Here is a 14,233-nt window from a genome sequence, read left to right on the forward strand (position 1 = left end):
GCCACTCAAATTCGAAACACCATAGCCACATCTAGGGGTTAGTGAATCGATCTCAAACAGGGGTTTACTCGGCCTTCCCTGGGTCTTTTGTCCCAAACAAAAAGACAATCCTGGCTTAAAATCGTACATCGTTGTGCTCGCTTTTGTTTCGTACGGATCGCACGGACGGTTCTAGAGATATAAGCCCTACCTCAAACACCCAAATTCCGAACTATCCTGGATCATTTTACCTATTCAGACTACATCTACATCCCTTCACTACTCGCTCAATTCACAAGCAATCCCAGAAATACCTTTGCGACACGATGCAGTACATCCGCACCACCTCTCCCGCTGTCGAATCAACTCGATACCGTCCCTACAGCACCCGTGGCAGCGGTATACACTCAAACCTCTCCAGAGTCCCCTTCCCACTATCACAACCATCTCCAAACATGATTCAGAGAAGAGGGGAAGGTCTAAGAAGGATCCCAGGCCCCAACTTCGATACAGGGTGCTTGTAAAGGGTGCAGGAGACGAAATAGACAAGGCTATGAGGCTTACAGAAGGAGAAATGAAGTTCTTGAGCAACAAGAAGGAGAAATTAGAGGAGTATTGGGCAGGGCATTCGATTTCTGCCCCCTTTTTGCTGTCTCTCCTGGCTGCCAGGGGTCCAGAATCGAACAAGGGGGTGTGGAATCAGTTGCCAGGGGATCAGGGAGCTGCTTTGGAGCTGCTGGAATCGAAGCAGATGGCGGATGAATGGGTCCCTGGGATGCAGGGACTGGAAGCGGTGATTACTACGGCTCAGGACGACGGAAACCGGAGATCTCTTTCGCAGACAGGTCAATCTGTTGAAAAAGCTCGGAAGGACGCAAGAATCGACCCGCTAGCACCTCTGGTTCACCAGATATCAACAAATCTTTCTTCCCATTCACCAACTCCCCCTTTATCTCCCTACAGTCAGGAATACAGCAGGATCTATATGCCACTTCGGAACAGGCGTAGCTTGACAACCGCTGGAGCTAACGTCGTAAAACAAGACTCTACACGAGTTTCTTCAAGAGAAACTCTGACCCGCAAAAGAATCACGGCTCTATCGCCATTTTCACACCGGCTATTTGAACTTGGTCAACTGCAAATTCGACACCCAGGATTCTTTCAAAACAGCCATCACAACGCAACCGCTGGTCCGAGCCATACGAAACCGGTGTCGGACAGCCTGATTCAAATCCCCCCATCACCTCGCAAAAGAATTACCTCGCTAGCACCTCCCAGTCCCGAGCAATCCAACATTTCTCATTTCGACTGGTACTCCTTCATCAATGATGATAACTCAGAAATTCAACATGGAGAAAGACGGGCAATGAAAGAAACTCCGAACGACACCTTTGATAACGCGGCACCACAAGCGGTTCGCGCGCAACAGCCGGTTCAAATGCGTCGCTCTACTCCTGCTTATCTTTGGATTGAGTTGTAATATGTTATTCCCATTCGTTTTCTGCTTGACCTCTGGGACAGAGCTCGAAATAGGACGGGGGTGATGTAAAGGTGCGACTGCAATCACGACTTGTGACCAGAAACACAAGTCTGCGACCACAGTCACGCATCTGCGTCTGCAGTCACATTTGTGCGACCTGAGACGCATCTTTGCGACTACAGTCACATATTCGCGTCTACAGTCACACATTTGCGACTACAGTCACACATTTGCGACTACAGTCACATGTTCTGGTACATGCTATTTCCTCAGATTGTACATATATATAGGAGTCCCCAGAGGGAGGAATGGGTCATCCCCTTTCTCTTTCATGAGGACTCAGACCCCTTATCACTAGATTCATTCACATTACCTTTACCTTTCACTTCATCCCTTTCACCCTTTCCCTTTCCACCTTCACCTTTTCAACATCAACAAGGACTAGCTACCCTTGTTGCATAACAAGCAAAGGATATCAAGGATCACCAAATAGGACAGTGTTGAGACAACTGCGACGTATCCGGTTATAAATTCAGTCGTGAGATTTGCTCCTCTCCCACATGAGAGTCGGCTTACTTCACACTTTCCCCCTCATGTACTTCTTTTACTTTTATGCAAGCAACATTGATTCATCTTCACAACAAGACAAGATCAGCACTAGTAAAACATCATTACTATTGCCTAGGTACATCAAGTAACCAACCTTGGTGGATCTAGTTGTTACTTCACAACAGTGCAGCCTATTGTCCGTGTCGACAGCTTCGTTCCTGAACTCGTTGAAGTCTGCGAACTCCATCCTTTTGTTCAGGATCCCGAGACGTTCCACCACCTTGGCCTTCAGTCCTTTCTTGGCTGCGGCGATAAGAGCTTCATCGTTAAAGCCACACAAGGGACTGTACTGGGTGAATTCGGAGAAGTAAGACGAAGCGGATCCGGTTTGAACCAACTTGTCTAAAGCGGCTTGGGCTGCAGCTTTCTCGTTGGAGCCCCCAAAGTTATGCTTCAAGAATCTCTTGAAGGCATCATAGTTGTGTAGGAAAAGGGGTTGGTCCGCTTCATCCAACTGGAGATAAGATGAAACCGTTTTAAAGACTCGTCCTCCAAGAAATCCGATAGCGAAATCGATCTTGGATCCTCCAGTGGGGTAGCGTCCAGGTAATTGTCGGAAGACCATGTTGAGTTTGACGATGAATTCGTCTAACTCCTTGGTGTCTCCCTTGAACGTGGGTGGATCAGCCGGCTTCGGTTCCTTGGTCCGTTTGGCAAGCAGATCCGCTTCGTTCTCCCGAAGGGGAACGTCCCTCATAGGAGTATAGGGATCCCTGGACCGAGCCACCGAAGGTTGGTGAAGTTCTCTAGGGTCGATAGTAGTTCCCGCTAGAGATGAAGGGCTGGATGGGTAAATGTTGAACTGCCTTCGAGGAAGGGGAGCCGGAATCTCTTCTCGTGTAGCGAGTTCGTCTCTTTGTTTCCTGATCGTCTGCATGAGTTCCAGGATTTGTTCTTCGAGACGACCAATACGTTCAGATTCCGTTTCCCTAGAGCCGGGTTCGTTTCGATTGAGCCGGTCCTGGCTAGAGAGAACCGCTGTTCTTCCTCTTGGGGTAGGTCGTGGTTTTCGGAATAGACTGACATTGTCCTAACCAGGTGCGATAAAAGAAGTTCCGATATGCTGTTACGGCGGAAGTCGCTAATCGAGATAGGTCCTAGGTCGTAAGGCGTAGGGTGCTTATAGGTAAATTGCAGGTAGTCAGGAGAATGTCGCGAGTCCGCTTAGATGAAGCGGGTTCGGATACGGGATACGAATCCAGAGATATATGGATAAGGAAGGTGATCACTCGGTGTGAGGTACCGGATTCGGTCTAAGGTAAAACGATGAAGCGTAGATACTTAGCGACGTCCTTGGGTTGTAACCTCTCCGCAACACGTCTTGAAGATGTTGTAACAAGTCAGATAGGCGTGTATTGAATGTGATATTGGAACTTGACCTATTACTATTACAGAGCGTCCTCTATCGAATTCGGTCAAGTTCCCCTAGCTATTTATACGGAGACGAGTACGGAGACGAGGCTGGCGAACACTGGAAAGACCCAAGAGAAAAGAATGGCAAGAGATGGCGAAACTGGAAGAACGAGATGGCGAACAGACGAATCCTGTCGAGAGCAACCGGATTCGGTAGAGGAGGCGAGTTTGAGTTCTCATTTGTCCCTAGGTACGTCGAGTAAGGTTGTCAAGGTCCTGAGTAAGGTTGTCGTGTACCTCGAGGTCCTTGTACCTGTGTGTGACATGTACCGGGGATGTATTGTTGTTTCGGTGAATGGTAGGGGCGACCGAATCTGTTCCGAGGGAATCGGATTCGCCTCGTCAAGCCGGACTTAGGTGTATGCTGATGTCCGTGGATCGAGTCCATGTGTCGGTAGTCAACTCACGTGATGATCCCGTAACAACAGGGGTCTACTTTTACATCTCCCATAGGTGCTTATTATAGTAGGCTCATTATATGTATATACTTCATCCGTTATTGAACCATTACCCTTAGACCTAGCCCCGCATAGACTGTCAGTTGTCCTCCCTAATAGCTAGGTTCAAGGGTAATAGTGTAATAACGGACAATGTTACGGAGGTGTCCGACAGTAACAGGAACTGTTGTTATGCGGACCAAAGCGTCAGTAGAAATTGTGCTAAGGCAGATAGAACTCAGCTAGAAGTCTTGGTTGACTAATCCTTATGTCTAACCGTGAAGTGCTTGACGAGAGCACCGTTGCTGAGGGTTGGTGGATAGTGTAGTGTTGGTAGGTGGCAATATGTTAAGAGTGTAACATATGATAATTCTTCTTGAAGAGAAGAATGGAAATTACAAAGGAGGGAATGTACAATGAGGGTAAATTGGTTGCCTATATATATTGATGTTTTGGGCATTCCCGATAATGATCCCGATCAAGATCGAGATTATGGTCAAGGTCTAGATTATGGTCAAGGTCAAGATCATGATCAAGGTCAAGATCATGATCAAGGTCAAGATCATGATCAAGATCATGGTCAAGATCAAGATTATGATCAAGGTCAAGATCATGGTGGAGATCCCGATCCCGGTCCTGGTATCTGGGATCGGTCCGTAACAGACAAAGTATATACATATAACAGATCATAGCAAGCAGTGTTGTGAAGTAGCAGCTAGATTCACCAAGATTGATTACTCGACGTACCTAGGCAGTAATGATGGTGTGATACTAGTGCTAATCTTGTCTTACATTGAAGATGAATCGATGTTGCTTGTACAAAAGTAAAGTAGTACATGGGGAAACAGAAACCAGACTCAAATGGCCTGATGTGTATATACTTTTCAGGAAGGGGCAAATAGTGGCAAAAGGCTGCGGTTCGTGTTTGCAGTTTGCGAGTTGTGAGTTGCAAGTTGCAAGTTGACAATTGCAAATTGCAAATTGCCCTTGGGCTTCCTGCTGTATACTTTGTGGTTGAGGATGCCTTCATGTGCTGATGTCCAATCGTCACATGCCTATTTCTAACAAGTATATCTGCTGCCTGATCTCAGGTTCCAACATGGTGGATGGAGGCATGTCCATTGTCCAACATCTCCCTGATGTAATACCAGATGTCAATATGGTTTGATCTCTTGCAATGAGCTCCTTGATTGTCACAGTTTTGGGTGCAGATCTATCTCATTGCACTGAAGCAGAAGAAGAACATACCTCGAAGTGATCCGGTCCCTTACCGTTGACACTCCCTCTCTTCTTCAAACAGAGCTTGTACAACCTCTGGTCGGTCTAGTACTCCCTAGCCTGCCACAGCTTCTTCAGCCTGGCAAAAGCCTTGGGTTCCTGTACCCAATCACCCTGTCTCCGACCGTTTTCTCGAACGTATACTCCCACAACTGGGCCCACTTGTCTTCATGGTCATCATCGACGATGAAATCCCAGTAAGGTGTCTGTTTGTGTGTTCAGTAGGCAAGAACAGATGAGGAAGTGTTAAGTACGGAGCGGTAAGATTGCATCAAGGAGCATGACTTACTCGGCAGGGATCTCGTCGTCATTCTTGTCCTTGAGCTTGTCCTCCTCTCCACTCAAACGCCTGCTGCTGCTCGAGCTCGAGCTCAAAGAGCCTTTGGGGGCCGTTGGCTTCTTCCCACCCGTTCCCAGTTGTAGAATCAGCTTTCGAGGATGGGCAGCAGCTTGAGAGGACTAAACAGGATGTTTTAGAGTCAGTACAAGCCAGTACAAATCAATGCAAAGCACCAGTACTGCAATAGACAACTCAGTCCGGCTTCTGCGTTTGACATTGTGCTAAATTCACGTAAAGTGGCTGGTGGCTTGTTTCAGGTATCTTGACATGTTCAGGTGAGGTTATCTAATGACTAGATTGCTATAGCTACCTTCTAATAGCGATCTAGACGTCTAGATTGTTGTGAGGTAACAACTAGATCCACCAAGGTTGGTTACTTGATGTACCTAGGCAATAGTAATGGTGTGTTACTAATGCTGATCTTGTCTTGTTGTGAAGATGAATCAATGTTGCTTGCATAAAAGTAAAGTAGTACATGAGAGGGGAAAGAGAAATTAGACCCAAATGGCCTGCTATATATACTTTTCTGGGAAAGGGGCAAATGGAGGCAAAAGGCTGCGGTTTGCGGTTTGCGGTTTGCGGTTTGCGGTTTGCAAATTGCAAATTGCCCTTTTGCTTCCTGCTGTTTACTTTGTGGTTGAGATTGCTCCCATGTGCTGATGTCCAATCATCACATGCCTATTTCCAACACTCCCTCTCAAGCTCAAGCTCAAAGTCCTCCTAGTGTAAAGGCACTCTGACTTGGCTGTTTTTGTGTAACTTCATTTTCTTGTTGAAACCATGTCCAAGTCCTAGAGACCAAGTCCTCATCCTGGAGTGAGCCGCATCCTGAAAAGGATGGAGTAACCTTTCAACTTTCAAGATGGTTTGCACCAATCCTTGCTGAGGGTGATCCTTTCCTCCTAAAATTGCGTGCTGATAGTGGATCCTCTCATTCCATCACTCTAGATGAATGAGCTGGCAGTTGTGCTTGTGTTTGACATCCTTCAGTGGTTTGGTAAGCATGTCTGCTGCCTGATCCTGGGTTCCAACATGGTGAATGGTGATGTGTCCATTGTCCACCATCTCTCTGATGTAGTGATACCTGATATCAATATGCTTTGACCTCTTGTGATGAGCTGGATTGCCTGCCAATGCCAGAGCTCCTTGATTGTCACAGTAGAGCTGAGTTGGCTTGTCCTTGTTGATGAAGTCCAACTCCTGTAGCATCCTGTTGAGCCAGATGGCTTCCTTGGCAGCCTCTGCCAGAGCCATATACTCTGCTTCACAGGTAGATGTGGCTACTGTGCTTTGCCTGATAGAGGTCCATGAGACTGCTGATCCTAGTAGCTTGAAGCAGTATCCTGTAGTGCTTCTCCTTGTCTCCATGTCTCCTGCATAGTCTGCATCACAGTATCCAATGAGGCTGTGTTGATTGCCTCCTGTGTTCTTGTCTAGTTGACCAAGAGTAAGGACCTTGTCAATGGTGCCTTTCAAGTATGCCAAAGTCCCTTTGGCTGCCTTGAGGTGTTGTTCAGATGAGTTGCTGCTGAACCTGCTGAGGTAGCCAACAGCAAAGACAATGTCTGGTCTTGCTGACATGGCACTCCACATCAAGGATCCAACTATCTGTTGGTAGAGTGTCTTCCTCTGCTTGTCCTCCTTGATGGTGTCTTCTTGCCTCTTCATCATGGCATCATAGAGTGGTGTGGTGACTGTCTTGGCATCCTCCATGCCAAACCTGTCCAGCACCCTCTGTATGTAGCCTTCCTGGCTGAGTGAGATGGTCCTGCTGGGTCTATGTCTCTCCAGCTTGAGTCCAAGGATATAGGTAGCTGTTCCTATATCTGACCATTTCCACTTGTCCTTCAATGCATCCCTGATGCCATTGATGGTGCTCATCTCTTGAGCAGCAATCAGGACATCATCCACATAGAGTAGTAGATATGCCTGTTTCTTCTTGTGATAGTAGAGTCCCCAGTCTGCTGATAGCCTGGTGAAACCCAACTCTTCCAGGTATGTGCTGATGAGTTGCCACCATACCCTGGGTATCCACAATGTGGCGTTACAACGAGGATTTACGTTGTGTATCCTCAACGTGTGGACACAATGAGGATACTCATTGTGTCAGCACAATGAGTTGACGCGCACAGACTTGTGTGTTGGCTTTGTGGTTGAGATTGCTTCCATGTGCTGATGACTAATCATCACATGCCTATTTCCAACAGACAATTCATTGGACAAAGGTTTGGAGGGTACAGAAGGAGAAACAAGCGCAGTACTTGTAAATCAATAGGATAGCAGATCAATTGTGGTTGTATCCTCTTGACTACAAGTTCAAGCTCATTATTACATTTGGTTCTTAGCACAAGTCAGACAACGAGGTTACGAACAAAGACTACAGAACACAACACCAATTACCTTACCCCTTATCAAGTACATAGTGCATGGCTGCTTGTTAAATACAATCCCTCACCCCCTTGACACTGCATGCAATGAAGTGGTATCAGTTATTTAGTCAAGACATAGGACGGATCGACTATTGCAACAAGCTGCCGTGCAAAGTCGTAATACAGAAGACAATTATCAATTTGTAGCAGTAGCGCAACAACTTGAACGAATTACGATCGACAAGTCATTATGCAAGGATCACAGTGTTGTGAGGTAACAACTAGATCCACCAAGGTTGGTTACTTGATGTACCTAGACAATAGTAATGGTGTGTTACTAATGCTGATCTTGTCTTGTTGTGAAGATGAATCAATGTTGCTTGCATAAAAGTAAAGTAGTACATGAGAGGGGAAAGGGAAATAGACCCAAATGGCCTGCTATATATACTTTTCTGATGCTAGCCTCCATGGCTCCACAACCCCTTGAAACCTGTACATTCTACAGGATTCCCTGTGAATTGTACAAAGTACAATGTACATTCTACGAAATGAGGCTTTGTGATTGAGAATGCACCTCTGATGATGTCATCACCTGTGATATCAAATCATCCCAATCTTCAACACGTCTCTGGTCACATAAGTGTGACTCCAGTCAAATAAGAGCGTCTTCAGTTACAACATGTGATCCTGGTCACATGTTGACCCTTTGTGCTTGAGATTGCACCTTTGAGCATGATCTATGATGTCATAGCATGCCAATCTTCAACACCCAGGGCAAAGGCTAAGGATTGACAAGCACCACATTAAGCATGATTCTTGTCCTAAGAGCTCTAACTGGAAAATGCATCCGATCAAGCAGACCTGAAACCAGAGTTCTACTTTGTAACAGTCACAAATAGGACACTGCTTGATAACTTGTGTCACACCACGGAAGCTGACCCACTCTGCCCTTAAGATCTGGCCGCCTTCACTTACTGATCTGTACACTTATTCCTGTATTGGTATTCTGTATCAGACTTGCTTCATTGAATATTGTTAGTCGTGTCTTGATTATTAGATGAGTTGGGATCTGCCTGCAAAGTCTCACTTTTTGGGCAACTCTGCCTTGAATCTGCAGACTTGTGGCAATTGATAAGCTCTGAGGACCTTGTCACAACAGCAACTCATTTGGTCTCCTGTAACATTCTTGCTGTAAGAAAGCAGTACCTGACCACTTCATGAGAGCTGGGATCCTCTTGGCTTGTCTGCCTGTGCTAGGCTATCAGCAATGTGAGGTTTTTCAAGCACTTGTTTGTTGCAAATCAGCATGTGATGATTAGTCATCAACATGTGGAAGCAATCTCAACCACAAACAGCAGGAAGCAAAAAGGGCAATTTGCAATTGTCAACTGCAAACTGCAAACTGCAAACCGCAAGACCGCCAGACCGCAAGACCGCAATACCGCAAATCGCAAATCGCAAGACCGCAAACCGCAAACCGCATTCCCAGAGAAGTATATATAGCAGGCCATTTGGGTCTGATTTCCCTTTCCCTCTGTTGTACTACTTTACTTTTATGCAAGCAACCAAGCAACCAGATACATAGTCACTCACACAAGAGATAGCAACAGTCAACATCATCAAAGGAACAGCTACACCATCAGCTTAAGCTGATATCACAACATTGTTTGGAGTAATAGGTAGATAAATGAGTGTGATAGCAGATGAACTACGTGATACATGGGTGATGGTGATATTTAAACATTGCCTATCATACCATATAAATACTTGCTCTGGCAGAGTCGCTGGCAGAATATCCGCTTGATATACCACAGATGGCTAGAACAGTCTGCCACTTCTTGATTTGCAATTACAAATCCACTCATTTGTGATCCCTAGTAATTAGCTGTATATCATCAGAACTACTACAAGTTATGGCTCACCTGTGATCCCTAGTAATTAGCTAGAGAACACAGGTGTAAAGTAGTCTATGGGAGTATAGATGATAGAGAGGTGATTATCTAGGGAAGGGGGGAGTAGAGGCGAGTAGTGGCGAGTCGCGTCGACATCTAGTCACATGACATCATTGTCAAATTGCAGGACTGTTGTACCAAATTTCAGAGACTATCCACTTTCGGAAACCAATCTCGTTTGACATTTGCCACAATATGTTCCTGCCCAGAAAAGTATATATAGCAGGCTATCTGGATCTAATTTCTCTTTCCCCTCTCATGCTACTCTTGTTTTATGCAAGCAACCAGATATAACAGTCTCTAAACAAGAGATAGCATTGATAAATACATCATGGGACCAGCTACACCATCAGCTTAGACTGATATCACAACATGCTGTACCAAACATTTTGGTGATATCAGCAGTTCTGCATTTGCAATTATTATTTACACTTATTGCCAATCTTGCTGTGGATAGATGGATGGTCATGAGTAGTGTTGGCAAGAAGTGAACGCGTTCACTGAACGCGTGGTGAACGCGTTCAGTTTGTCACCCGCGGTGCTGAACTTGAACGTGAACGTGAACGTATTTGCCTGAACGTTTGAACGCGTTCACCTGAACGCGTTCAAAATCACGTTCAAACGTTCAGAACGTGACCGTAAACACCAATGGTATATGACAACATAGATACTAGATACAAGCATATATTGGTACAGTAAAACGTCCTAGCCGTACACCTCAGTATCGCTATCGTCCTCGTCGTCCTCGTCGTCCTCGATCTCGATCACCTGTCGCGAGGATGATGCCGACGTAGAAGCTACCTGATTCGCGTTCACGTTCCCGAACGCGTTCACGAACGCCTTCTCGCTCAAGATACCTCGCCCGGCCCAGTCGCCAACGATCATCTGAGCCGCTGTAGAGTCCGGCGATAGCTTCGTACGCCTAGCAGATACGACGAGGCCCGCCTTCGAGAACGCACGCTCAACCTCGACCGACGTAGCTGATAATAAAACATCATGATGTTAGCAGAAGACTTGCGTTCAGACGTTCAAACGTTCAAACGTTCAAGAACGTACCGGGAGTCCCCAACACATCGAACGCCATCTGCTTCAGCCCATCCATCGACGTCTGAACGTTCCACCACGCCAGCGCTTGCCCATAGAACGGAGCGATCGAGAGGTCCGTCCTTGGTGCGTCGACGAACGTGTCGAACGCCTGCCCTACGCTAGCAGGTACCTGGCTAGATTGAGCCAGGATTCCGTCGAGATCGTCGTATATCTGTATGTGTATGTGGCACGTTCATACGTTCAAACGTCAGAACGTCTAGCGTTTGAACTCATCTTATAGGTACTCACCGACGACGATGGAGGCTTGACGCCCTTCCCCTTATCGCTACCCTCCGCAGGAAGGTAGAACGTCTTCCACATATCACGGCCCAACTTCTTTGCCTCTGTGATCCAGGCCTCCAGCCATCCCTGTTCTCGGAGGTAGGCGACTCGGTACCCGGGATGTAGGACTGAACGTTTGAACGTTTGAACGCGTTCAAAATTAGTACAACATGTATAATACCAGTAATAACGGAACAAGACTTACGCAGGGCGACCCGATACATCACACTCTCGTCAGTCTTGCCGTAGTACTTGTTGAGGACTGCTTGTCCCCTTCTGATGCCGTACTTAACAGCTTGACCGACCGAGGGATCGTTTCGGAAGGCGTCGAACTTCCGGGTGAGGGCGTCCATGACCGGGATGACGCCTGCGATCGACGAGCTGTCGATTCGAGTCTCGGTGGAGATCGAGAAACATTTGGTCGCAGCTTGAAGGAGCTGTATATCGAAAAGGAAAAAAAGTTTGAACGCGTTCAAAAGTTCAAACGCGTTCAAGATACTGGCTCACCGACAACACCGGCTTGAACTGCTTCAACAGATCAATGTCACCTCCAGTAATCTTCTCCTCCTTCTTGCACTCCTTGCTAGGTAGTAGAGCGTAGAAAGATTTGCTATGTAAGATGAAGGTTTGATGAAGTTCAGGGAGATCAGCGTTTCAAAGTTTGAAGTCTCGAACGTTTGAACGTCTGAACGCTTACAGAATAGGTGCCGCATTGATCACCCCGTCCAACGTTGCCAGCGTCGAGTTCCACCTCGTTTGAACGTCCGGTGGGATGGCGTACGTGGTGGATTCGATCTTCTTCTTGTCGTGAAGATCTTTGATGGCTAATTGCCAACACCTCCTGTACTCCGATCGCCACCTCAAACGTTTGGCGAGAAGTCGACTCTACACGTTCAAAAGTTCAAACGTTCAAATGTTCAGTCACTTGCCCATCGGATATACTAATCGAAGAACATACCTTCCACAACGCTGATCGAGCCCTCTGCTGCTCCCCCTTGACCTCCTGAACGTCCTGGGAGATGTCGACCTGTGTGTCAGGGACGACAGGGACCTCGAGACCGTCGAGAATAGCCTGATCAGGGGCGAAATCGTCCCCGGTCGGCACCTCGACTTCATCGTCTTCGTCCTCGATCGTATTGATGTCGTCAAAGACATCGAACGTGTCTTCGTCCCCAACAACAGTCTCCTCGGACCACTTGTCCCCGGTCGTACCTTCAATGATCGCCTAAGTAAAGTAGTAAGATGATGGGTTAGCAAGCGTTCATGCGTTCACGGTCAAACGTCTGAACGCGTTCACTTACACCGACGATGAGGTTCAATACGTGGGCGAAGCACCTCACTTGCCCCTGAGCTTCCCCAAATCGCTCCCAATCGAGCTCGCAGATCTTCTTGACCATCACGTCGTTCGACGATGCGTTGTCCGCGATGATCGAGAGAACCCTGTTGTGGATTCCCCATCCTTGAAGACTCGACGCGAGAGCGTCGGCTAGGGCCGAACCGGTATGCTTGCCCGTGAGACTGAACGCGTTCAAACGTTCAAACTTGTAAGTATTCTAGCTGTTACTGTATACCAAACGTCTAAACGTTCAAACTCACAAGACGAAGTCGATCAACAACGAGTGATGCCTCGGCTCAGCATCCGAGACGTCCGTCCAGTGAGCAGTAACTCCCATGTACGAACCACCCGAACGATCGGTCCAGCAATCGGTAGCGATATGGAAGACCCCGTTGTGGAGGTGGAAGAGACCACCAACACGCTTCCGATTGATCTGGAATATGGCGCCGAGGTCCTCAGCGACTTGCCGACGGGAGGGGAGGATTGCCTTCATAGCTGGGAAGGACTTGGTGAACATTTCCCGAAACTATGAACGCGTTCAAACGTTTGACCGTATTAGTATACCAAACTTCTTATAGCAAGAACATCGCACAGAAGCAAAGAATAAGAACTCACTCCGGGCTGTTCAACGACTCTGAAAGAGTGGTTGTTCTGAGCGATCCAGGATACGATCGCATGTCGGGTCGCAGCCTTTCGAGGTTCGCTAGACACCACTTCGAGGTTCTCGCCCAAGGTCGTTTGACCGGTAGCGGCACCACCGTATTTGCCCTGAAGGCATTTCTTTAGATGCGGGGCCAGAGAACTACCTGACCCTGCTGCCTTCACGGTCTTCAGTTTGGTATAGGAGTTGCAGTTCCTGATGTAACAAGCAAATCGAGTTGAGATATCAGCCTTCTGAACGTTTGAACGTTTGAACGTCTGAACGTCTGAACGCAAAGTCTACTTACTTGCACTTCCACACCCAAAACGCTTTATCAAGACTCTTTCGAGCCTTCTTCTTCTCCTCCTGCGTAGCCAAACGAGGTCGGGTAAAGTGGACGTTCGTCGGATTGGCCTTACCGCCATCGATGAACTTCGCACACCACCGTTCGAGGTATTTATGATGTTCCTCGTTGGACGCTGTCGGATCGGGAGCGGTCCCCTTGACCGCGGTAGAAGGTGGAGTGGCCTTAGTAGCCTTATTGGCTGCGGTATTTGTTAAAGTAGAATCAGTATCTTGAAGAACATCTAACCCGTTCGATCGTTTGAACGTCTGAACGTGAACGTCTGAACGCTTACCACTACCACCCAGATTTTTCAAGTTTATTAAGACCTTAGTGGTCTTCTGCTTCTTCGAGGCGGGAGTTGGCGAGTCTAAGGTATATCCGGTTATAAGAAGCAAGTTAGAACGTATGAACGCGTTCACCCACTAGTCTCGACCTCCTCCAACTCGTCTTCCTCTTCCGTCAACACCGACGATTCCTTACCGTCGTCCTCCTCATCTTCTTCGAAGGCGTCATCTGCCTTCCTCTTGCCCTTAGGTCCGTTGACCGTAGCCCATGATGGTGGAGAGGAGGGGGGGGCTTCTTGGTCGACGTTATCGGACTCGATGTTCTCGACGTTCTCGGACTCGACGTTCTCGTTCGACTCTAAGTCGCGTACCGGTGACGTTTGCGAGTTCCTCGTATTCCTG

The 14,233-nt window shown here is 47.4% G+C and overlaps 1 protein-coding gene across 1 annotated transcript; it reads left to right on the forward strand.

Moving 5' to 3' along the window:
- Nucleotides 1–305: 305 nt before the first annotated feature.
- Nucleotides 306–1,459, forward strand: HD553DRAFT_322908 (uncharacterized protein; the record flags this gene model as incomplete). The annotated part of the gene is made up of 2 exons (XM_046181346.1): nt 306–378; nt 444–1,459. The coding sequence occupies 2 exons, from the start codon at nt 306–308 to the stop codon at nt 1,457–1,459; spliced, it is 1,089 nt and encodes a 362-aa protein (XP_046038179.1).
- Nucleotides 1,460–14,233: the final 12,774 nt, after the last annotated feature.

The sequence above is a fragment of the Filobasidium floriforme genome, assembly GCF_021052385.1.
Source record: "Filobasidium floriforme strain CBS 6241 chromosome Unknown HD553scaffold_6, whole genome shotgun sequence".
NCBI classification, from domain to species: Eukaryota; Fungi; Basidiomycota; class Tremellomycetes; order Filobasidiales; family Filobasidiaceae; genus Filobasidium; species Filobasidium floriforme.